This window comes from Malania oleifera, chromosome 10, assembly GCF_029873635.1.
Source record: "Malania oleifera isolate guangnan ecotype guangnan chromosome 10, ASM2987363v1, whole genome shotgun sequence".
Lineage (NCBI taxonomy): Eukaryota > Viridiplantae > Streptophyta > Magnoliopsida > Santalales > Ximeniaceae > Malania > Malania oleifera.
In genome coordinates, this window is record NC_080426.1 from 48467858 (window position 1) to 48493329 (window position 25472).

Below are 25472 nucleotides of genomic sequence, written 5' to 3' on the forward strand. Positions count from 1 at the left end.
TGTTCCTTGCAATATGTGAGATGTTTGATCACGACACTCCTCCTCACATATGACGAGTGAACCCATTTTGTATAGTATTTTTGAGGGTATACCAGTTAGGTCGAGTCAAAACGACCGTTCTATAAGTATCCACTGGTATCCTGGGTGTAACGAGTCATGCACATTACACATACCTCGAGATTTCACCTGTTTATACTCGGATTTATATGACTACATTAACTCTAAATTGTATTGTTGGTTAACTTCATGTGAGTACACTATTCTTAACGACCATATAACGATGAGACTTGTATGAATGACTTACTTCGAAGTTACGTGCATTATATATGATGAGCTTGTGTGAAATTTGGTTATACGCCTGTATGTGAAATGATATGGTTGTGTCGTATGTGCAGTCATTTCATGTTTGTTGGAATTAGTATTTGTGGATACCGCCCTAGATTTCATTCACGTTATTTGCTAGAGACTAGCAAAACGTTAGTTGGGGGGTGTGATTACGCATCTAAATTGCGTAATTAGGTGTTTAAAATCATGTATTAAAAATTATATTCTTATTTAAATGCTTAATTGTGTTCAATAATTTAACATTGAACTCGAATTACAATATTTGGATCAATAATCGATAATTTACGAATTTTTGGTAACTTATTATTGCAAGATAATTTTTGGACATTAAAACCGAGATTAAAAATGCACGTGCATGTACGTGAGCTAGATTTCAAATAAAGGTCATGTGCATGAAGCCAAATATAGAAGACCGGATCGTGAGCCATGTGCCTGCAAATGACAAGCCATGCATGCAATTGTTTGAAGCCGTGTACGTGTGTAAAAATTGAAGAAGCTGTGTGCGTGTGTAAAAGTTGAAGAATCTGTGCTATGCAATGTGATAATTATTAAAATTAAAGAATAAATGAAAGAGAATCGAGTGTCATGTGAGAAGACTACGTGGACTTCTTGCACATGAATCCGTGTCATGCAATGAAAAGTGGGCAACAATCCAAGTCTAAAATTCCCTAGGAGACAGCCTGAATGTATTTTGGTAGTTTAATCATAACTCTTTCATCTGACATAGGATTGATGTGATTCAAGTGGCATTGGAAATTTTGCTAAGATATCTACAATTCATTGTGAAATATCCTTTTCCTAATTCAAACGTTTACTGGGTCAAAATTGGACTTCAAAGTGAAGTTGCTGCATTGGGCCGTGTGCAGTGCTTATGGAAAAAAGGAGTCTTGGGCCACCAAAAAAATGGCCAATGCGCCTATCTCAAGAGGAGACACGACTAGGGCAAAATATTAGAAGGGAAATAGGATATTTTATGGAGGAGGAGGGTTTATTGGGGGAGGAGAGCAGCGGGAGGCGGCAGTGCGCAAGACAGTAGAGGGCTCTCGCCCTCTCTCAAATTTTCGGCAATCTCTCTCTCTCTTTCTTTCTTATATCTCTCTTCTTCTCTTTTTTCTTAGTTTAATGTTAGGTTTATTTTCATTGTCAAGATTTATTTTTCTTTAATTTAAAGTTGGGATTATTAATACTTTTAGTTTTGTTTAAAGTTTCTGTTAGAATTTTTATTATTCTCTTTTTCATTGTTGAAGCTTAAATTCAGTGTGGGTTATTTTTGAAGTTAGTTCTCAATATCATTGTTGGAATTAATTTTGGTTTCTTGATTGTGTTAAGTTTAAATTTAAGCTAGTAGTTAATTAATAAATATATGGTTGAATGTTTCACTTGCGTAATAAAGTTTTCGTTTTTAGGCTTTTGTTCGAAATTTCAAACGTAGGTTTTATACCTTGTCTAAATGGTTAGATGTAGGATTATTTTTCTGCAGTTAATTTTGTTACCGCCTATTTTAGTGTGCTTGTTTACTATTTTTTTAGTGCGTGTTAGGTTCATAAATTAAATTTCACGTTGTTTTAATTTCGTCACAAAATTTCAAAAATCTTAGGAAACTGAATCTGAACTATGTTTAGTAAATTTTTATTTTCTTAATTTCTTTTGGAATTATAGGAGTTTGGAATTAAAATGCATTCCTTAAGGAGACGATATGACCTTTGGGCTAATTATTACACGACTGAACTCCTATACTTGGGATAGCTTCCGAGCTGCTCGTTTTTCGAGTGAGTTAAGCAGTTGACTGTTTACTTGGGGTGCCTTCGTGTCAAAGTCAAATTTGAAGCCAATATCAGTAACAAACTATGGTAAATGGGGCAGATTTTGGGTTGAGTTTTGACTAATTCCGATGCCGTCATATCAGAGTGCATGATGAAAACATAGCCAATATCAGTGGATGAGGATCGAAACTAGGCAATTTTTGAGTTCATTGGAGCAAATTCAAGAGCTTTCAGGACAGAATCAAAGTCAAAGACAGGGTCATGACCAGTGGCATGTAAACACTAGGGCAGATTTTGAGTGCCTTTTGGAATTTGAAACATGGCCAGAATCAGCAGGCACACCCAAGATCAAAGATTGGGTTGTTGATTACAAGCATGTTGGGAGGAGAAAAGATTCATGCATTACCATGCATTTCATTCATTACCATTCATTTTATGCATTGCATAAGAAAGAAAATATAAAGGGCATCTCATTCAATATGCATACATCTTTGCATTCACGCATCACTATGCACACAGAACAACATTTCACTGCACTCTAGCATCTTAGGTAGCAACATGCATACATATAGCAATAGAGCACTATTCAATCACACTTGCCTGGTTGAATAAACTTTTGAATAATTCTTTTGCCTTATTGACTGAGCCATTCTGGTCTAGACGTATTTTGAAATTGGGGCAGTTGGGCCCAATGCACAGATTAACATACTTTGAAACTGTGGCAGTTGACCCCTTGGTTGTTGAGTCTCAAAGAGGGTAATCTAAAGACAGCCAAAGAAACTCACGTTTTCATTCCCGATTGATAATCCCCAATGGAATAATTCTGAGCCCTATGCTTGAGGACACTTTCAAAAAAATCTCAAGACTTCGTACTCGATTCATCATCCCCCATACAAAGTAGTCATTTCCCTGGTCCAAATTGAGTCATCTACCTTAAAATTAGGGCATCGACCCTCACATCCAAAATTGGTGTTGTTCACGACGAAATCGAGGTGTTGGATCACCTCAAAGCTTTCTTGATTACCTCATTCATGAGAGCAGTTTCATCCAAATTATTTTGATTATCTTATTCACTTTTATTTGACCCATCGCGGTCCACTCTTATTGACCCATCACGGTCCACTTTTATTGACCCAACGTGGTCCTATTCTTATTGACCCATCGCGGTCCCATCTTATTGACCCTTCGCGGTCCCACCTTATTGACCTATCACGGTCCTATTCTTATTGACCCATTACGGTCCCACCTTATTGACCTATCACGGTCCCATTCTTATTGACCCATTGCGGTCCCACCTTATTGACCTATCACGGTCTCATTTTATTGACCCATTGCGGTCCCACCTTATTGACCTATCACGGTCCCATTCTTATTGACCCATCGCGGTCCCATCTTATTGACCCATTGCGGTCCCACCTTATTGACCTATCACAGTCCCATTCTTATTGACCCATTGCGGTCCCACCTTATTGACCTATCACGGTCCCATCTTATTGACCCATTGCGGTCCCACCTTATTGATCTATCACGGTCCCATTCTCATTGACCCATCGCGGTCCCATCTTATTGACCCATTGCGGTCCCATCTTATTGACCTATCACGGTCCCACTTTATTGACCCTTTGCGGTCCCACCTTATTGACCCATCGAGGTCCCATCTTATTAACCATTCACGGTCCCACCTTATTGACCCTTCATGAACTATAGTTCGGGTTCCTACACCCGGTGCGAGTCACCCTTCATGAACTATAGCTCGGGTTCCTACACCCGGTGCAAGTCACCTTTCCGTGAACTATAGCTCGGGTTCCTACACCCGGTGCAAGTCACCTTCCGTGCACTATAGCTCGGGTTCCTACACCCGGTGCGAGTCACCCTTCGTGAACTATAGCTCGGGTTCCTACACCCGGTGCGAGTCACCTTTCCGTGAACTATAGCTCGAGTTCCTACACCCAGTGCAAGTCACCTTCCGTGCACTATAGCTCGGGTTCCTACACCCGGTGCAAGTCACCCTTCCGTGAACTATAGCTCGGGTTCCTACACCCGGTGCAAGTCACCCATCGTGAACTATAGCTCGGGTTCCTACACCCGGCGCAAGTCACCCTTCGTGAACTATAGCTTGGGTTCCTACACCCGGTGCAAGTCACCTTTCCATGAACTATAGCTCGGGTTCCTACACCCGGTACAAGTCACCCATCGTGAACTATAGCTCGGGTTCCTACACCTGGTGCAAGTCACCCTTCGTGAACTATAGCTCGGGTTCCTACACCCGGTGCAAGTCATCCTCCGTGAACTATAGCTCGGGTTCCTACACCCGGTGCAAGTCACCTCTCATGAACTATAACTCGGGTTCCTACACCCGGTGCAAGTCACCCTTCCATGAACTATAGCTCAGGTTCCTACACCCGGTGCAAGTCATCCTCCGTGAACTATAGCTCGGGTTCCTACACCCGGTGCAAGTCACTTTCCGTGCACTATAGCTCGGGTTCCTACGCCCGGTGCAAGTCACCTTTCCGTGAACTATAGCTCGGGTTCCTACACCCGGTGCAAGTCACCTCTCATGAACTATAGCTCGGGTTCCTACACTCGACCCAAGTCATTCTCATGTGCTCTCAAGCATACATGCAAATCGGTTTTCACAAATCATTTTGGTCTCTTCCGTTACAATGGGCCTGGTCCAAAATCAGCGTCTTTTATCTTTGCAGGCTTGTTGCCACAAATAACTTAGGAGAGATCTTACTTTTACTTTGAAGCAACGAATCCTACAAAGAGGGGCAGCTGTAGACACCCCATTTTTACCCAGACCCAATATATGTATTACTATTATTATTATTATTGTTATTTTATTATTATTATTATTATTATTATTATTATTATTTTATCTATTCTTATTATTATTATTATTATTAATTTTCACTAATCTTATTATTATTATTATTATTATTATTATTATTATTTTCTTTATTATTATTATTATTTTTCATTAGTATTATTAATATTACTTTTATTTTTATTTTTTTACATCTATTTTATTATTATTATTATTTATTATTTTCATTATTATTTTTATTATTTTTATTATCATTATTATTAGTATTTTTATTATTATTATTACTATTATCTTATTTATTATTATTATTATTATTATTATTATTTTTCATTAGTATTATTATTATTACTTTTATTTTTATTTCTATTTATATTGTTTATTATTATTATTATTATTATTTATTATTTTCATTATTATTGACATTATTTTTAATTATTATTATTATTAGTATTTTTACCTTTATTATTACTATTATTATTATTATTATTTTATTTATTTATCTTTGTTATTACTATTATTATTATTATTATTATTATTATTATTATTATTATTATTATTATTATTATTATTATTTCCTTATAACCATAATAGTAGTATATATTATTTCCAAAAAAAAAAAAAATACCAAAAACCGAAAAAGGAAATGTTTTTAGGGTTTTTTTTCAAAAATTATTTTTATAAGGGGGGCCGGAGGCGCTGCACACACAGCCAGGAGCGCTGCGCACAGCCAAGCCAGAGCACGGCCAGTCCTTCCTGTGCTTCTTCTTCTCCTTCTTCTTCTTCTTCTTCTTCTTCTTCTTGAACCCCTCTACTTCCTGCCAGTCCAATCCTCGCCGTTACACAGTCACGCAACCCCACAGCTCCAGCCATTCCAGGACCAGCTGCGATCCTCCGACCACCCTTCTGTAGATGCCTTCCACCCTCATTTGCGGCGGCAACCACAGACCAGCTCTGGCGTTCCATCTCACGGCCACGACACCCACACGCAGCAATCACCCAATCTCCCACGACCCAGTCACCATCTCAGGCGACTCCACGACAAGGGACCTCGCCATCTGCCTCATTCACAGCAGCCCCACGATCCAGCTACCACTCCACTGAGCCCGTCACACCAACCTCCGGCCGCGCACGGCAACCCAGCAGCCGCCGTCGTCATCGTCAGTCCCACCACTCGCTGTTCCCGCCGGCACCGCCTCGTCGCCCATCCTCCGGCCACTAGCCTCCTCTCCGTCAGCCCACAGTAAGTCAGTGGTGAAGCTCCCTGCACCATTCTGTTGCACCCATAACTCAGCCTGTGCATTCAATTACCCCCATGTGTATATACATGTTATATATATACATAATTTTTGAGTATGTCATAAGTTAATATTTAAAAGCTTCAGTTCTTTTTTTTTTTTAAATATCATGTGAATAATAATTGATGTTGGGGCAGGATTGTTTAATTTTTTATGGGCAGGTTTTCAGGCTACTTATTATAAGGTGGTTCCTAACTAGAGTTTCCTATTATTGTATTTGGTATGTATAAAGTTCTCAATATTGTCTATTGAACCTAACCAATATTGTGATATCATTCATTATTATTGTTTATTATTGAGGATTATGATTAGTTTATGTCTATATTTAGGTGTTAGGGTTTTTCTTATTTCATATTAACATTGGTCACATATTTTTAGGATTTTGTTTATTTCATGTTGTTATAATCTTGAATACTTCATATTACTTATTAATTTTAGGATTGTTGATTGAGTTCTATGTTATTGTTTTACATTATTTTAGGGTTTATTTATTTTCATGCCAGTATAGTATATATTGCTTATATGGGGTTCTTGATTGTATATTGCTTATAGGAAAGTTCCTGATCATTGTTTGTTTTAATTGGAGGTTTTATCTTTGCATGACATGTTAGAACTTGCGTACTTAGGGTTTTGATTGTTATATGCTGTATTTAAGGTTTGACTTAACGCATGTCAATAGTAGGATTAATCGGTTCCCATATTTGTGGTTTTATGCATAAAGTTTGATTTATTTCCATCTTATCATTATTGGTTTCCATATTTTAATCCTAAGACTGATTTGTTTCCTTAAGTAATTGTTTATATATATGTGCATGTTCTTAACTGCGTGTTAATATTAAGGTAAGTATCATATTATCAAAATACGTATATTATCTTTGTTACTTCTTTTATTTATTACCATTATTATTATCATCTTTAATGTATTATCTATTCTTACTATTAATATTATTATTGTATTAATTATCTCTATTATTATTACTATCATTATTCTCACTTGAAGCATACGTATATTCAACTGATTTAGTTTTAGTACTTGTATCAACTTGTAACTATTTTAGTATTATTACATTTTTGTTAGTAAATATTTTTGGTTTTTTACATCCCTATGATTTTATTGCGGGGGTATGAGCCTTCGGGCTTCACGTACCTTAAGCTCTGAGGGAATATATGTATATATTTATTTATTTATTCATTTTTCATGTGTGCTTATTAATTCATAAAAGGAGTAGTTTAAAGACTTATTAGATTAACTTAGGGATAATTTAAAATTAATTAGGTACCGTTTGTAAGAACGGGCGCGTAGGGGGTGCTCGTACCTTCCCCTCGCGTGACCGAACTCCCGGCCCCAAATCTGGTAATGTAGACCGATTCTACCCCTAACGGGGTAGTAATCATGTGTTCTAACCGCACTAAAGGTTAGTGGCGACTCCGACTTCCAATATTTTTTTAATTGAAAATTAAATTGATTTTTGATTTCGCCGCTCGGGGCACACGCGCTCCCGGGACGCCGTGACAATTTGTAATATTATAACATGCACATGTTGGTCATATGCTACATAGAATTACAAGGAATAAGAGATTTCGTGACAAAGCCTTACAGTTCTATCCTCAAAAGTGTTAGCATTTTTTTCCATTTATATTATTTTAAAATTTTATTTTTTACATTACTTTTGAGGAAACTTGAAATGGTCTATTCAAATTTAAGTTTAATTTTAACTATTATTTATTTTTAATTATTTATTATAAGACTTAGATTGCTACAAATGGTGTTATAAGTGGTGGTCTCCCGCAATGCTTCTTGTAGGAAAAGAAATTTTGATGCAACTTATCTTTAGTGGCTCTACAAGGTCCCTTCATAACAATTTGTTTTATGAATGTTATATTTATTTTTTGACAAATTACAACGTCATGAAAAATAATAAATAAAAACATATGCTATTTGAAATTTTTAGATATAATTAAGTTATAGTATCACTAGTAAAAATAATTAAAAATTATTATTTTTTTTTAAAATGTGCAATTTTGAATTGATGGTTCTATTCAATTCATCCATATTATAAAAAAAATAAAAAATAAAATCATGTGAAGTGCCAAAAAATACATGATGATATATATATATATATATTAATTATATTAAATTAGCTACTAAATTTAAAAATAAAAAAGAATTAAATATGAGTATACACGCGAATAATTTAAAGGAGAGTGATCAATCCAACCAACCGGTCCCATTAAAAAAAAACACGATGGGAGAAAATGTTGGGGATTAGTCGGCCCAGTTGATTTTGGGTCTCCGCTTCCTAATCTGTTAATCAAATGAAAAACTTCTTGTTTGGTTTAAAGAAAAAGAGCCGAATTCCCAATTTACCCAAATTAAAATTCATGACTCATCATACAACATAAGGTTAAAATCGTCACTTCGAATACTTATTTTTCTTTCCCGGCTTTCGTCCGTGTCCGGCTGCGTTTCGTCTTTCTGCCGATCGCATTGCTCGATCAGTCGATCTATACAAAGAAGGAAAGAAGAATCAAGCTGCCAATTCTCTCTCTCACTCTCTGCGTCTCATTCATTCCATCCGCAAAGAGGTACGAATGTCCGTATCTGTTGTTGGAGATCATTTAGGGAATCAATTGCTTCGTCTTTGTGTCTTTGTTTTTGTAATGTTCCAGATTTGCATTGATATCGTTTGATTTGTGCAAAAGGGAGAGCGATTCCTGATGTTTTATTTGTACCTTCTGGTTGGTTGCTTGGAAAACGGCGGAAACTGAAAGAAAAAGGGAAGAAAAAGAACATAATTTTGCGCATAATGCTCTCTGTTCCTGTTTCTTAGCAAATGAAAGCTGAGCTCGACTAAGCCAAGTAGTTGCATAAGGCTGAATTCGTTGTTTCTTTAGAGATTTCTGGTTTTTGAGTTCATAGATGGAAAACTTGCAATTTATTTGCTTTTCTTTTTTCGTTTTGATTTAATTTAGTTTGATCTTATCTCATTTGTCCGTTCATAAAATAAATTATGTAGTTTAGTTAAGTAGGGCGATTGCAATTCAACACAGGGACATTGAAGCTGTTTCATCTGTAGAATTCTGCCTTGAAGTAGGCTAGGAAATGCTATCCTATTGAAGTAGGCATAGTCTTGGTTTGGATGGACAAGGATAAATATATTTTTGCTTATGCTTTCTAATGGCTTTCAGCAATCTGTAGGGTGATAGGGAATTAAGCTAGAATTTTATTTCAGCATTCATTAAATCCAGACAGTGACTCTGCTTCGTTTTCATTTTTAACATTTACGAGGAATAGATGAAAGAGAGTAGAGTTGGAACCAAGAGCGATAATGCTTCAAAACCGTCATCTGCTAACTCCCTTCCACTTATCCTCGACATAGATGATTTTAAGGTAAAGACTCAAACCCATGCCATTGGTGGAGTTAAGAACTTATGGAAAAATTTGCCAATGAAATGATCTTCATATGATTCTTCTAGGGGGATTTCTCATTTGATGCATTGTTTGGAAATTTGGTGAATGATCTCCTACCATCATTTCAAGAAGAAGAATCTGATTCATCTGAAGGGCACAGCAACATTGTTGGAAATGATGTTTTGCCAAATGGGAATTTGCGAAACATTCCATCCGATGCAGCAAAACTAGCTCAAGGGCTGTCTAGCCCGTTATTTCCGGAAGTTGATGCCCTATTATCTCTTTTCAAAGATTCTTGCCGGGAGTTGGTTGACCTTCGACAACAGGTATGTCCTTGGGATCACAGGATGGAATACAGAACCCTTTTTGTTAGCTTGCTGAAGAATATATTTGGCTTATTTTGGCTTGAAGATTGATGGAAGACTCAACAATCTCAAAAAGGAGGTTTCCATTCAGGATTCTAAGCACCGCAAGACGCTTGCCGAGGTTAGTTGGTGAAGGGCACATGTTTCTTGTTTGTATCTTTTTAGGAAATATTGCAAGCGAATGATCACCTAACAAAAAAACATGATCAATTTCAGACCTTCAAGACAAGATTCTTTTGAAGCTTTAACTAGTCCATTATTATGATTAAAAGAAGTCTTCAATTTTTGATAGCAAAATCTTCCTATAATTTCCATCAACCCTCTCTCTTTTTCCATTTTTTTCCCGACGGATAACACTTCTCCAAATTGACTTAGGATCATGGACTATTTGATGAACCTGACACTAATTTTCAGCTGTATTCAAGACCCTTTGTTAATCAATTTTGTGTATGTTATCTTCACCAGCTGGAAAAAGGCGTGGATGGCTTGTTTGATAGCTTTGCAAGGTTGGATTCACGCATTTCTAGTGTTGGACAGACTGCTGCCAAAATTGGAGATCATTTGCAGGTATAGTTTGCCTAATGCTTGATTGTAGAATGCTTTGGATCTCAGTTGCATTGAGTGTGTTTTGTACTTCCTATTTCTACACTTTTTGGAATATATGACATCCTTGTTTTAGTTTATATGATTATTTTTTGTCAGAGTGCAGATGCTCAGCGGGAAACTGCCAGCCAAACAATAGAACTCATTAAGGTACTATCCAATCCGCACATGTAAAGCCCTAAAGCTATCTGAATTTCTTTCAACTGCCTTATCATAATTTTGTTTAATTTAATGCATGCAGTACATGATGGAATTTAATAGCAGCCCGGGGGACCTAATGGAACTTTCACCTTTATTCTCTGATGACAGTCGTGTTGCCGAGGCTGCATCAATTGCTCAGAAATTGCGTAAGATGACACTATCTTAAAACTGTAACAGTTGAACAGTTCATATGCTTAACTTGTTCTGGATAACTAGATGGCATTCAGTTGTGGCTTTTGAACCTTCTTCCACTGTCCTATGTGTGAGAGAGAGTCTTGGATCGCATCAGTGAATAGGGAATAATGAGTGGCATTGTGTCGAGAGTGAATTTTTTTCAGATAGATGAAATTAATATGGGCAGAAGTTGCTTTTGTAGTGGCTATGGAAGCAAAAAAGAGTGCATGTGTGTTTTCTTGATTGGGAGAGTTTGTTTAATATGGGTGGAACAGTGGAAGATGTTTGACAGTGGAAGAAAAATGAGAGTGTGTGTGTTGAGAAAAAGAAGGTGAGGGCTAGTGGCGGGAGCTTGGTTGCAGCAGTTATTAGAGAATATTGGGTGGAAGTGATAAGAATGAATGTATTCAAACTAGGGTCAAAGTCAATTTCTTCAAAACCAGGATATATTATGGAAAAGTAATTCATATGTTGTGCTTCAAACATAAGCATATCGCTTTTCCAGCAGAAAAAGGGCTTTCCCATTCTCCTTCCTGCCATGGATGGTAGAAACAACACAAATCCTACTGAAATTGTCTATCTGTTGTTCTAGGTTTGAAGCACAAGTCCAAGCTTGTGGTCCATCTTTTTTTGATATTTAAAAAATGGATTCTTCATTGTTTTGTGGGAAAATGGTAACTTTTATCTATTTTCAAAATCACCCTAGTTCATATATATTTAACACATGAATTTGTTTGTGGGCATAATGTCAAATTCCATGACAAGCAAGAGGAAGTTTTGGTACCTTAATGGTGATAAATTGTTTAAGCGGAAGAATTTTTGCTGTGGCATTTTAATGTTCTTGTGCAGCCATATGAGTTACTCTGATCTTTTTGGTTTGTGCTAATTTTAGGTTCCTTTGCCGAGGAAGACATTGGAAGACAAGGCCTTGCTGTACCATCAGTTATGGGAAATGCAACTGCAAGCAGAGGATTAGAAGTTGCAGTTGCTAACCTTCAGGATTACTGCAATGGTTTGTTTACCTTTTTATTTAATGCTTTTCTTTATTATATTGAAACTCTCGATTATGTGTAGAATAGGCCATCAAATTAGAGTTATAATGAACAACTTAGGGGCTGTTTGGTTTCACTATTAAAAATTATAGAAATAAAAACCAGAAACGAGAAGTAAAAACCAGAAACCAATGACCTCTTGCGTTAATATTTATAAAACTAAAAAAAATTAAAACTTAATTAAAAAATGCTTATTTTGGTCTTTAAATCAGATAATATTATAAAAATATGATTAAAATAATAAAATTGCAAAATAATACATAAAAAAAATACTATAATAAAAATAATAATTATAATAATTATTTTACTTAATTGTTATACGTTCAAAATTACTTCACAATAAAATTTTATTGGACATAAAAATTGAAAAATGCTAAAAAATATTTTTTAATTGGATTTATTGATTATTTTGTGAAATTTATGTGTATTTTTATTTTAATTATATTTAAATTCATTTGATCATTTTATTTTAATTTTAATTTAGAAGTGTATAAAATGGATGATTTAGTCCAAAAGAACTATTTCTGAATAATAAAATTTATGGCAACAGGTTGCCTAAACAACTGGAAATCATAAAATTTGGTTTTTAGTTTTTTCGCAAACGACAGGAAACTGACAACAAAAATAGAAAAATGACAACATAAATAGATGCACTTTTCTAATATGTTTCTCATTGTGCAGAAGCAGAAACAGAAAATAGTGAAACAAACCCTTAATTGAAGAAGCCTAATATTTTCTTCCGAAAATAGATTATTTTATTTGTTAGAACAATCAGCTAACAAGACTAAGAGGCTGATAATACAATGAAATGCACATGCTTAGAAGAGATATCTAAATTTTGTAGAAAGAAATTGAAATACAGTAATAGATTTTGCTGGCAAAGAATTTTGGGTGTTTGTATGTCCTTAAAAGTTAGATTATGTCAATTTTGGTTTTCATGGAATTTTAATGATTTTTTTTTTTTAGTTTTTTAACAACATTTAAATAATTCAGCTGGTTTTTTTAATCTTATTTAGATAATGTCCACTCACATTTGGTTGGAAGCTAATAGGACACCTGTTAGGTTACCACTTCACCTAAAAGCTTAAGCTGTTAGGTTGTGGGCCAACAATTTATCAAGACTTAAAACTCTATTGCATGTGACAATGAAAAAGATTCATTAGTGGTGACAAAATGATAATTGTTTAACAAACTGAAAATAACTGTGGGCAATAAGACTAGAACCCAGGACCTTCTAGCACCAATGGCTCTCACAACATTTTTGATTACCAAATTTAGAATTTAGAATTTATTTTGGAGATTATTGTGATCTCTTGAAATTATGATATTGATTTTCCTGTGGCGATGCAACAGGTATTTATCATTGATGCCCAAGTGCTTCTCCACTCCTCAATTTTTTTTTTCTTTTGATATGATACATATTAAAAGAGCACCCAGGTGGTGCGAACCAATTACTAAAGCTTCACTGACAAATATTACTAGTCAAAAAGGTCAAACCAATAGGAGAGATACAGTGCAAAAATTCAAGAGGTCAAAAAATAGGCGCACTATATTTTTTTATTTCTGTATAAAGATTCTTTCCCTTCAAAAGCTCTCCCACTCCTTTCTCTCTGAATGCTCCAAATCACACACCAAAGTGCCCTAGTTCAATTTTTCATGGAAATGTGGTTCGATCCCAACCTTTCCAGCTGTTAAATGAGGAATAACCTGCTTGGTATGACCTAAGCTATGTTGAACCATTGCCAAATCGGGCTCCCAAACTCTGTAGCAACATAGTTAAGAAGAAGATAGTTTGAGCTTTCCCTAGACTCCAGCTCATGTGGCATTGGTGGTGCAATATGAGCTTCAGGGCCTGTGATGGAAATGTTGGACGTTTTTAGGTTTTTCGAGCAATATTATGGTTTATTATTTTTAGAAATTTTCCTATTTTCGCAGCATTCTTGTAGTAGTATTTTATAAGCTAATAATCTGGAGGATTAATTGGGGTCTTTGTGATTTAAAAATTTTACATTTACGTGTTGTTTTAATTTTTTAGGAATTTGATATTATGTTTCATTAATTAGTATTTTATATTAATTCCTAGAGATTGTTTACGTATTTAGCATATAGGAGAAAGCCTATTAAAGGGTTGGCGTGTAACCATAATATTGGGCATTCCCTAATTGAGGTTCTCACTGGACATAACTGAAACCTAAGCCCAACATAAGCACACCCAAGGCAATCACTCAGAGTGCCCAACTAGCAGATCTTCTTCACAAACAACTCTTGAATCAATCACCCTGAGTCTCATTTCCCTTTAGTAAGCCACAACCAGAGCACCATCATCATCAAGGCCTTGCCAGCAATAGTTGCAGCCCCGCAAGCTGCATGATGTGCATCTGTAACATTGCTGATTCGTGGCTCTTCCATCTCCTATCTTTGTGTACTATTGAATGTGAAAACTTAACAAATCCTTAACCCACAGTGTCAATTTGATCCTCAATGTTGCCACCCCACAAGTAGTCTTGCATCCCTATACCCAATCCTTGTCAATAACCATGATGACCAAAGACCAGTTTGGGCCAATTCAGTCAGATTTGCCTGAATTGAAGATCTGGAGAGATAACCCTTTCCCTGTTGGATGAAGAAATATCGGTCAATATTGGAAGAAGGTAATTGCAATGTTAACAGAAGCAATGGCTTGTTTAGATATGTGGATAAAAGAGACCGTGGTTATGCCAGAGTGATCTACTCCGACACTTACTGAGCTAGCAATCAACTTGATATTATTAAAGTTTACATTGTGGTTGTCTGAAAATATTTTATTGTTAGGGAAAAAAAGGAGGTCTGGAGATGCTTAGTGAGCCCGTGTCAAAAGAAGAGCTACAACTACCTGCATCAACAATAGGATTTGAGGGCATAAAAGATGATCCAAAATTGGCATTTAAGCTAAAACAATCCTCGAAGGAACTTGAGGAGGTGGAAATTGCATAGACTAAGCCATCCATATAGAGTAAGTCCATTGAGTTCAAGGTTGAAGACGTGAGTGAGATTGCATCCATGGAACTTATCATTCCTGATAAGTTTGCTTTCGATGCCTCTGCCCACTTGTATTCATATTTATTTTTGAAGCATGCGGATTATATAATGTCAATGCAAATTTGTTTGGTTGTTTAGTTCTTCATCCTTCAAGTATGTCGCATTTTAGGTTAAACTTTTACCAACCTAGGGAGACTGATGCAATATGAGCTTCAAGGTCTGCTATAGAAATGTTTGGCATTTTTAGGATTTTTGGGCAATCTTGTAGTTTATTATTTTTAGGATTTTCCTATTTTGGGCATTTTTTGGCATTTATGAGCTTCAAGAGCTGAGATGGAAATGTTTGGCATTTTTAGGATTTTTGGGCAATCTTGTAGTTTATTATTTTTAGGATTTTTCCTATTTTTTGGGCAGCATTTTATAGTAGGATTTTATTATCTAATAATCTAGTAGATTATCTAGGGTCTCTATCATATATTTTTTTTGATCACTAGAGAGAGATATCATAAAGAAGGCACCAAGGAGGTGCTACCCATGTACATACAAAGAAAATGGAGAGACAAAAAATATGGAACAATGTGATAGTGTATCCAAGAGATACACAGCATGTACTGCCACCAAACCAGCTTGAAAGAGTATTGTAAGCCATCTATCCTTGAGGGTGGTGGGAGCGGTAGTTGTTCCTTAAAAAGCTCTAGTATTTCTCTCTCTCTCTCTCTCTCTCTCTCTCTACACAGTCCAGAAGATAGCAATTGGGATCAAGGACAATGCTCTTTTCCTCTTTATTCTATAAATACCCTTCCATGCTCAGATTTCCTTTCCCCCAGATCAGCAGTGACCCATAGGCCAGAGCTGCCTATAAGAGCAGTGGCCAGATTCGAAAAAATTCTGGTCCAGGGGCAGTGGAGCTGTAAGTGGTCCACAGTTTCAGCATTTTTTTTTTTTTGCATAGAAAGAATCCATCAACCTAGTTGGTACCCTTCCTCTGTAGGTTATCAGGAGTGAGGATCTTCCCCAAAGCTGCCTCCCAAGCAAAAACAAAGCAACTTTGGTTCGCACTGGGCACAGGAGTTTTCCAAATGGCTTTCTGAGGGAAATCAAGCATGGCATCAGAGGGCTGTTTAGCTGCTTGTAGATGGAGCTGACTCTGAAGTAGCGATTTTTGTTGTTTGTTGAGCTTCCGTAAAGGCGCATTTGGATTGGTCCAATTGGGGGCATTTCTGTAAAGACAATGTCAAAAGAATTGAGCTCCTAATCACGGACATTTCTAACGAGAAGGATGTTTGAAGCTGTACCATTGATGGAGTGATCCACGTATACACCAATGTATCTTTGATGCAGGCAAGATTGAAAATTGCAGGAAAGTGAGAACTGAGAGGAGATGAGCAGCACTAGCTGTCATGCCAAAAGAAAGTATTGTTTCCCTTTCCAACATGGAAGGGGATGTGTGTGAAGAAATCCTCCCATAGTTTTCTGATCGACTTTGAAACACTTAACCATAGGGTTGCCTGGGCTCTTTGGATGCCCATCCTTTGTGATCGAGGTCGTACTTTTAAGGCAATAATCTTTCTCCAAAGCAACTCCCTCTTGTTCATGAATCTACACATTCATTTACCAATGAGGGCCTTGTTGAAAAGTGTGTGAAATTTGAGCCCCAGGCCATCTCATGAATCTAGGGTGTTTATGACCCTGTGGCATAACCCAAACCAGCCACTGTAGTAATGTGGACAGAGACTGGCACCAACCATGTTCCTCTGTGACCATGCTGAGTGTACCCAGGGCCCCAACAACCACTGAATGGGATACTATGTGCTCCCTTCTGCAGCATAGATATTGTCTGCTATGAGATAGCCCATGACAGACCATCTCTTGATGCTGCATTGGTCACATTCCTTGGCCATGTTAAGTGATCAAGTGGCTGACAGTATGTGGAATAAATTAACATAAATTATGGAATAATGTAAAATTGCACCCATGTAAACTGCAAAAGTTAAATATATTAATATAATAAATGATTTTTTAGAAACCATAAAAGTAAGTTTAAAACATGGAGTCATTATAATTGAAAAATGCTTTAAAGCAAGAGATTTAAAAAATTCAAATAAAAATTTAAAGGATTCTCTTAAATTAGTTTCAAGTCTAATATTCAATTTGAGCCCCTGCTATATTAAAATGATATATTACCCTTCTAAAATCTAAATTACATTATTGAAGCCGTTTTGCTTTCTTATTTCTTGAGTAGAATTGGAGAACAGATTGTTGGCGCGGTTTGATGCAGCATCACAGAGAAGAGAATTGTCTACCATGGCTGAATGTGCCAAAATTTTATCCCAGGTAACCATTATTTTATTATTTTTTATCTGACGCAGAAAAATTTACTGTTGTACATTTGTCAAAAAGAAGGTCCGTCAGTGGTCCAAAAGTATATGTTGAAAAGAGAATACAGATAAGCAAAGAAGGGAAACCAAGCCTTGTTTTCCTTTTCCTCCTCCTCCTCCTCCTCTTCTTCATCTCCTCCAAAAGCATATGTGCAAAAAAGAATAAGGGCAACCAAGCTTTGTTTCCCTTTTCTTCCTTCTTCTCTTCTTCCTCATCTTCTCCTCTTTTTTGGGCGGGGTGGGGCCATTTGGTCAATAATACCTTACGCATTTAAGCCTAACTTGGTAGTATTGCTCATCCTTCCTTCCTATTCTATATGCTGTCTCTCTCTATGGTTGGTCTCTGTGTGTGTGTGTGAGAGATAGAGAGAGATCTTATGTTATATGAAAGTTGTCACTTCTCATAATGTGATATAGAGATCTTCTATTTGTAACTTTTGTCTTTGTTGGCATGACTGGACACTTGATTTGAAGATTGCCCCAGTTTTTGCATCACAGAATTATTTGGTATTCATCCACCCAAGAGAAAAAGGAAAACAAATTGGCAATCTTTTACCTAGGGATATTCCAGGCCTGTTTTTGAGTGACAGTTGTTTATAAATCATTTATTTGTATTATTAATTTGAGTATACCATTGAATGCCCTGTTTTGAATCTGACACCCATTTCCTGTTCTGAATTTAAAATCTTTTGTTGCTTATGTTGGTGTTATTTAACTACCATAATTATCATCTTACAAAATAGAACTTGATCCTGATCTTATGGCTATGATGCTGTTGCTCACTTTTACCTGTACTGTTGTTAAGATAGGCTTGATCACCATTCAGTCCTCCTCGTAAAGTTTTCAATGTTGCAGGATATTTTTTTTTTTTGATTTAAGAAAAAGAAGAAGATGTCGTTGAAAGTTCAGGAATGTACAAAGAGGAGATAAGGCATCATCCTAAAAAACCAGAAAGGAAAAACCAAAAAAAAAAAAGAAGGGAAAAAGTTAACAGAGAGCACAAATTAAGGCAGCAAATAGAACCAGTTCCGTTGAATATCTGAGAAGCTCACTCCTTTAAAGCATGCATATCCAACACACCCAAGTGAAACCAGGTACTGAATCTTCTCACAAACCAGCAAAGAATTCAGCTTCTTCCCTGAAAAAACACACCTATTACATTCCAACCATAATCCCAAATCACTGCAAAATAGGTGCTTCTCCAAAGTGCTGTCGGATCCTTTCTTCTTCCAAAACCAAAAAGTCGAACTGCCAAAAATTCTTCCTCCATTTCCAGACAAACACAGCTCTCTTCCAATAAACCAAATAGCTTACTCCACAGTTTCCAGGCAAAATCACAGTTCAGAAATAAATGTGACACTGTTTCTGAACTGCAATTGCAAAGAATGCAAACATCTGGAGAAAGTTTCTTCAGTGATCTCCTACTCTGCAGCAAGTTATTGGTGTTGACTCTATTATGTGCAACCAATTGGATAAAAGCCTTAACTTTTGGTGAAACTTTGGCCTTTCATTTATTTTTTGAGCAGAAAAGAAATATGAGAACAGCTAAAAAAATTGCAAAAGGAAAACAGCAAAGGATCAAAGACTAAGAATGATTATCCGCTCCCAAGTGTATATGGCAATTATTCAACATTGTCAACAGAGAAGAAAGCCCAACCATCTTCTTATCATTGAGAGACCTCTGAAAATGAAAATCCCAAGAAAACAAAGGACTATCCAAACAACAACAGAATAGGAATAATTCTATTTTGCCCTAAGATCAAGCAACAGAGGCAAGGAAAAGAGGTGGAAAAAACAACATTCCCCAACCTAAGGTTTTTCCAAAAACATATGCAGGGAGAACCCTCACTCAGCACATACTTAGTATGGGGAATGAAGAGGGAATAAATCTGAGAGATAGATATCCGCAGACTTTCTGAAGAACATCTAGATACAAAATTAGTGTCTCACCTCTTCAAATTCAATTCAAACTTGCTTCTATTGACTCTACGCTGAAGGGGTGAATCCTCTAAAGGGAATCGTCAATGTCATTTAGCTAAGAGGGCTGTGTTTTTTGGCACCAAATTTCCAAGACCCAAACCACCCTCCACTTTTGACTGACACACTGCACCTCAACTCACCTAATTGTCCCCTTTACCTCCAACCCATACCAAAGGAAATCTCTCATAATTTTCTCAAGCTTACTAGTAATTGCCATTGGAATCCTAAAAATAGACAGATAATACAACGGGCTACTAGCAAGGCAGGCCTGAATAAGAGTAATTCTACCCGCAAAAGAAAATAATGCCCCCTTTGAACCATCCAAACGCTTGGAAACTCTCCCCACGACTGGACCCCAAAAGTTTACCGACCTAGGATTACCACCTTAAGGGACTCCTAACTAAGATAGGGGCCAACTCCCTGCGAATGAAATCATCTCCCTAACTTGATCTGCTGTCAAATTAATAGCAGCTAGACCACTCTTCCCTATGTTAATTTAAAGCTTAAACACCCTCTCAGCAATATGAAGAAGGCTTAAAATATCCATGAAAGATGGACTATGGTTACCTAAAAAGAACATGGTGACATTAGCAAATTGAAGGTGAGAAACCACGGCCCTCTCTCCCCAATTTCAAATCTTTCACCAAACCCTTATTCACCGCCCTATCAACCAACATGCTTAAAACATCAGCCAATAAAACAAACAAAAAAAGGGAGAGTGGGTCACCTTGTCTAATGCTCCTCGAGGCACTAAACCAAGATTTAGGTTCACCATTCACTATAACACAAAGAACATACTAGACAAGCAACCCCTAATCCACATGTGCCATCTCTCCCCAAATTCTTCTCTCACAAAAATCTTGTTGAAGAAATTCCAACCAACTCTATCATAAGGCTTTTAAGAATCCAATTCAAAAATGATCCCCTTTCCTTCTTCAGATGTCCTCCGCCACCTTGTTGGCTATCAAATGGCATCCACCATCTGCCAACCCCCTATCAAACACACTTTGAGCTTTAGAAATAGTCTTATCAAGCACTGCACTTAGCCTATTTGCTAGTACTTTAATGATTATCTTGGATACTAGAGTAATATTTTTGTAATTTGTAATTTTGATAGACCCACTCTTCTTTGGCACCAAAGTAATAAAGGTGGAATTAATACTTTTTCTAGAATACCATTCTAGTAAAATTCATTAAACACCTTGGTCAAATCCCACTTTTTCACTTCCTAACAATCTTGAGAGAAAGCCATATTAATTTGCCTAGCCTTGAAGCCTTATCCTTCCACATACCAAACATAGTACCCCTCATTACCCCTCATCTCCGCCTCAAACTGTCTTTCCAACCGAAGACATCTAATCTACAAAAATGCGATTCCACTCAAACCTCTTGATCATTGGTCTACAGGCATCCTCCTCAGTATAAAAATTAGAATAAAAATCAATGATCTAGGAGGCAATATGACAGGGATATGAGATAACGTCATCACTACCCAAATCCAATTCCTTGATCAAATTCTTCCTAGTTTTTCCCATTAGCTGTCTTATGAAAAAAATTTTGGGCTGCGGTCGCTATCTTTAACCTATCTCAGAAGGGGGAATGTAATGATTAGTAGATATATTGATGTTATTAAGGATATGTATGATGGAGTAATGACCAGTGTTAGGACTATAGGTGGAGAGACTAGAGAATTTCCAATCACAATAGGTGTACATCAAAGATCTACTTTGAGCCCTTATATTTTTGCTTTAATAATGGTTGAACTGACTAGGAGTATCCAAATGACGTTCCATGGTGTATGTTATTTGTAGATGATATTGTCTTGATTGATGAAACGAGGTGTGGAATAGAGTCTAAGTTAGTATTGAGGAGAGAAACTTTAGAATCTAGAAACTTTAGGATAAGTAGAAATAAGATAGAATATGTAAAATATAATTTCAGTAATAGTAGGAAGAATATTGGAGACAAAGTTAAACTTGATAATGAAGAAATCACTAGCACTAATAGATTTCGATACCTTGGATTTGTTATGCAAGCAGAGGGAGAAATTGAAGAGGATGTAATGCATGGAGTTACGGTAGGTTGGGTAAAATGGTGAAGCGCTTCAAGTGTGTTTTGTGATTGTAGAATACCCTTAAAATTAAAAGGGAAATTTTATAAGACAGCAGCTATAAGACCAGCTATGCTATATGGATTAGAATGTTGGGTGACTAAGAAACAACATATCCAAAAAGTTAAAGTTGCCGAGATGAGAATGCTTAGATGGATGAGTGGTGTAATATTGAAGGATAAATTAAGACATGAACATATATGCGTAAGTTAGGCGTAGCTCTTTAGATATTCCATCTCACCTAAAAGTCTGGCCTTCCTAATCCTAATATCTCCAAACACCTCTCTATTTTACTCTTTCAACGTCTCTTTCAAACGCTTAAGTTTCCTCATAAATTTGAACCCTTCCCACTCCTCTCCACATCCTCACTCCAAGAATTCCTAACCAAAGAATGAAAAGAATCATGATACAACCACATATTTTCAAATTGAAGCAGAGGTAGACCTAGCTCTAGGTAGAAACTTATTTGTTTCCAACAAAAAGGGAAGTGATCAGATGCAAGTCTAGGTGGAACAGCTTGGAAGAGATTGGAAAACTCATCCTCCCACCTCACTGTGAAACAAAAACCTATCAAGCTGACTAGAAACAAACCTAGCACCACCAACAAATCAAGAATAACAAGCACTGCCCAAAAGGAGATTTCTTAAACCACACTCCCTAATATGCATATCAAAATGCTGCATGTTTGAGGTGACCCTCCCTCCTCCCTCCTTTTCTTTGGGAACGGTTAAAATCACAACTAATGATCTACTTAAGGGAACAAAAACCAAAACAAAGTATAACTCATCCCAAAAGGAACTTTTTAGAGTTCGTCTAGAAGGCCCATACACGGAAGAAATCTACAGCTGACCCCCACCTCTCACCTTTACAAAATCAGAAAGGGAGACGAGCCCGACAAGGTTATTCAATCTGGAAATGGAGTGCATGTCCCACATAGCAAGGATGCCCCTAGCTGTGCCCTGAGAAGGTAGAAATTCCTAGTCCTTAGACTAAAAGTAGAAGCATCTCCCTCAAAAAGACCGTCCCATTGGCATAAAACACTAGAAGTAGGAATAGATTGAATGGAAGCGGAAGAATACCTTTTTCGCCCTTGGAAATTCTTTGAATATGCCTTAATCTTCTTCATATGTGACCTCTTTGATGTTACCTGAAAAATTGACCTTGAATTCGAAAAATTTGAAGGGTGACGAATTGGCAAGTCAAGAATAATTGGAAATGAATGATATAATCCGCAAGTTTCAAAATTAAGTATGAATGCAAGTGAATATAGTCATTGAAAACAAACATATCTGGAATGATAAATTCCATATGGGTGATAACTCACGCCTTCGAAGTTGCTCTCCATGGATGGCTTAATCTCTGCAATTTCCACCTCGTCAAGTTCTTTCATGGATTCTTTGGGCTTATATGTCAATTTTGGAATGTCCTTTATGCCCTCACATCCTGTTGCTGACAGAACTGGTTGCAATTTTGGATTTGACATGGGCTCACTAAGCAGCTCCACATGCCTCTCCTTTTCTCCTTCAACAAAAAGCTTTTTTCAGTCAACCACGTTGTGAGCTCTAACAATATCGGGTTGATTGCTTAGCTTGGTGCTTGTTGGAGTAGTAGTACAACCTCTTTTATCCACGTACATAAATGTGCCATTATCTCTCTCAGTTCACTGTTCATGTCTGTGATTTCCTCCTTGTAAATAGTTGTAATATTGTATATCCAGATTTCTCCGTCCTACAATGACATGGATATCTCTCTACACCTTCAATTCAAGCATGCTTTGTCAAATTGCTCAAATTGGCCCCTGGTCACATTTGTCATTGGCAAGGATTGGGTACTGGTGATGGCAGTAGGGATACAATGTTATTGTGGGGTGACAACGAGAGCATGGACAATTGGGCTGAGGCTGTGGGTTAGGTATTTGGGAAATTCTCATGTTCAATGGCAAACACAGATGGAAGATGGAAGAGCCATGAATCTGCAATGCTGGAGATGGGCAGAAGGCTGTTTGCAGTGTTGCGACTACTGCTGGTGAGGCTTTGACAATGATGGCTTTCTGATTGTCACCATGGTTGAATGGAGAGGAGATTCCTCTGAATGATTTGGGAGTTGTTCAGCGAGGAAGATCTGCTGGTTGGGTGCTGGGGATGCCTGGGTGGTGGCTGCAGGTGTGATTATGATGGCTGGGTGATGAATGCAAGTGGATAAAGTCATTGAAAACAAACTTATCAGGAATGATAAATTCCATATGAGCGATCCCACTCACATCTTCAGCCTTGAACTCAATGGACTTACCCTCCATGGATGGCTTTATCTCTGCAATTTCCTTCTCCTCAAGTTCTTTCATGGATTCTTTGGGCTTATATGTCAATTATGAAATGTCCTTTATGCCTCCACATCCTGTTGCTAATAAAACTGGTTGCAACTCTGGATTTGACATGGATTTGACATGAACTTTTTTTCAGTCAACCACGTTATAACTCAAACAGTATTGGGTTGATTGCTTAGCTTGGTGACTGTCGGAGTAGTAGTACAACCTTTTTTGATCCACATATGTAAATGTGCCATTATTTCTCTCGGCTCACTGTTCATGTCTGTGATTTCCTTCTTGTAAATAGTCGTAATATTGTAGTCCAGATTTCTCCATTCTACAAGGACATGGATATCCCATTTTTCAATTCATGCACATTTAGCCAAACTGCTCAAATTGGTCCTCGGTGTTGGCAAATATTGGGTATGGGTGATGGCAGTAGGGATGCAAGAGTGATGGTGGGGTGACCGTGACATCAACAACATGGATGATTGGATTGAGTCTGTGGGTTAGGGTTTGGGAAATTCGCATGTTCAATGGCAAACACAGATGGGAGATGGAATAGCCACGAATCTTCAATGTTGGAGATGGGCGGCTGGCTGCTTGTAGTGTTGCGACCAGTGACCACTGCTGGCGAGGCTTTGATGATGATGGTGAACTAATTGTGGCCGCGGTTAAAGGGAAAGGAGATTCCTCTGGATGATTTGGGAGCTGTTCGGTGAGGAAGATCTGCTGGTTGGGTGCTATGGATGTCTGGGTGGTGGCTGCAGGTGTGATTATGATGGCTAGGTGATGTAGAACAAGCGACTAAATATCAGAAATCAGAGAGAGAATTGAGAGAACAATGGGAGAGAATAGGAAGAAGAAGAGAAGAAGATGAAGAGAAGAAGAACAGAACAGAAGAGAAGAGGGAAGGCGCTGCTGGACAGCAGAGAATTAGACAGAATAGGGAGAGAACAGAAGATAGAGAAGAACAGAACAGAGAATTAGACAGAACAGAGGAGGAGGAGGAAAAGAAAAGGAGGAGGAGGAGGAGGAGGAGGAAGAAGCAGAAGGAAGAACCTGCCAGAGAGAGAGAGGGAGGGAAACTGCACTTGTAATTCTGATTCAAGTAATTACTGTCAAATAATTTATAAACCAGGTATTACTAACTGCCCCTGTTGGCACATTTTAAATAATAAGTACTTATTATGAAAAGTGCTTAAATTAAGTACTTGTGCCAATAACACATAATTGCATAAAAAACCCAATAAAACAAGAAATTATGAAATAATCACAAAGCACTTAAATACACAAAATAAACCCAAACTAACTAAACTTCTATAAGAATCATAAATTTCCCAAACTAGAATAAAAAAAGGCTACAATATAAACATCTAAATTTCTCCATTGGTAGTTCTCTGTCACTAGAGTTTCAGTTGACTGGTAAGACAGGACTGATGGTTGTCTGATTTCTTGGATGTGGCGGTTGCCTGGTTGGTGGTTTGATGATTGTAGCAATGGAGGATAGAGATGAGGCTCTGATGCCAAAATGATGCAGGACCAATTGGCAGCTGAGAATCAGCTAGAAAATTAAGAGAAAACAAAAATAAAAAAGGGAAAGGGAAAATTGAACAAAGACTCAATTTAGGGCTGAGTTCTCAA

At 37.2% G+C, this 25472-nt stretch overlaps 1 protein-coding gene across 1 annotated transcript in view; it reads left to right on the forward strand.

Annotated features, from left to right (window-relative positions):
• The first annotated feature begins 8532 nt into the window (after positions 1-8532).
• The window catches only part of LOC131166405 (exocyst complex component SEC10b), an 84728-nt gene continuing 67788 nt past the window's right edge, over positions 8533-25472 (forward strand). The window contains exons 1-9 of the mRNA XM_058124928.1: positions 8533-8816; positions 9526-9621; positions 9708-9968; positions 10054-10128; positions 10473-10574; positions 10710-10760; positions 10852-10957; positions 11878-11997; positions 17298-17389. Of these exons, the coding sequence (XP_057980911.1) occupies positions 9526-9621; positions 9708-9968; positions 10054-10128; positions 10473-10574; positions 10710-10760; positions 10852-10957; positions 11878-11997; positions 17298-17389 (903 nt within the window). The 5' untranslated portion in view covers positions 8533-8816. The remainder of the gene's footprint in view (positions 8817-9525; positions 9622-9707; positions 9969-10053; positions 10129-10472; positions 10575-10709; positions 10761-10851; positions 10958-11877; positions 11998-17297; positions 17390-25472) is intronic.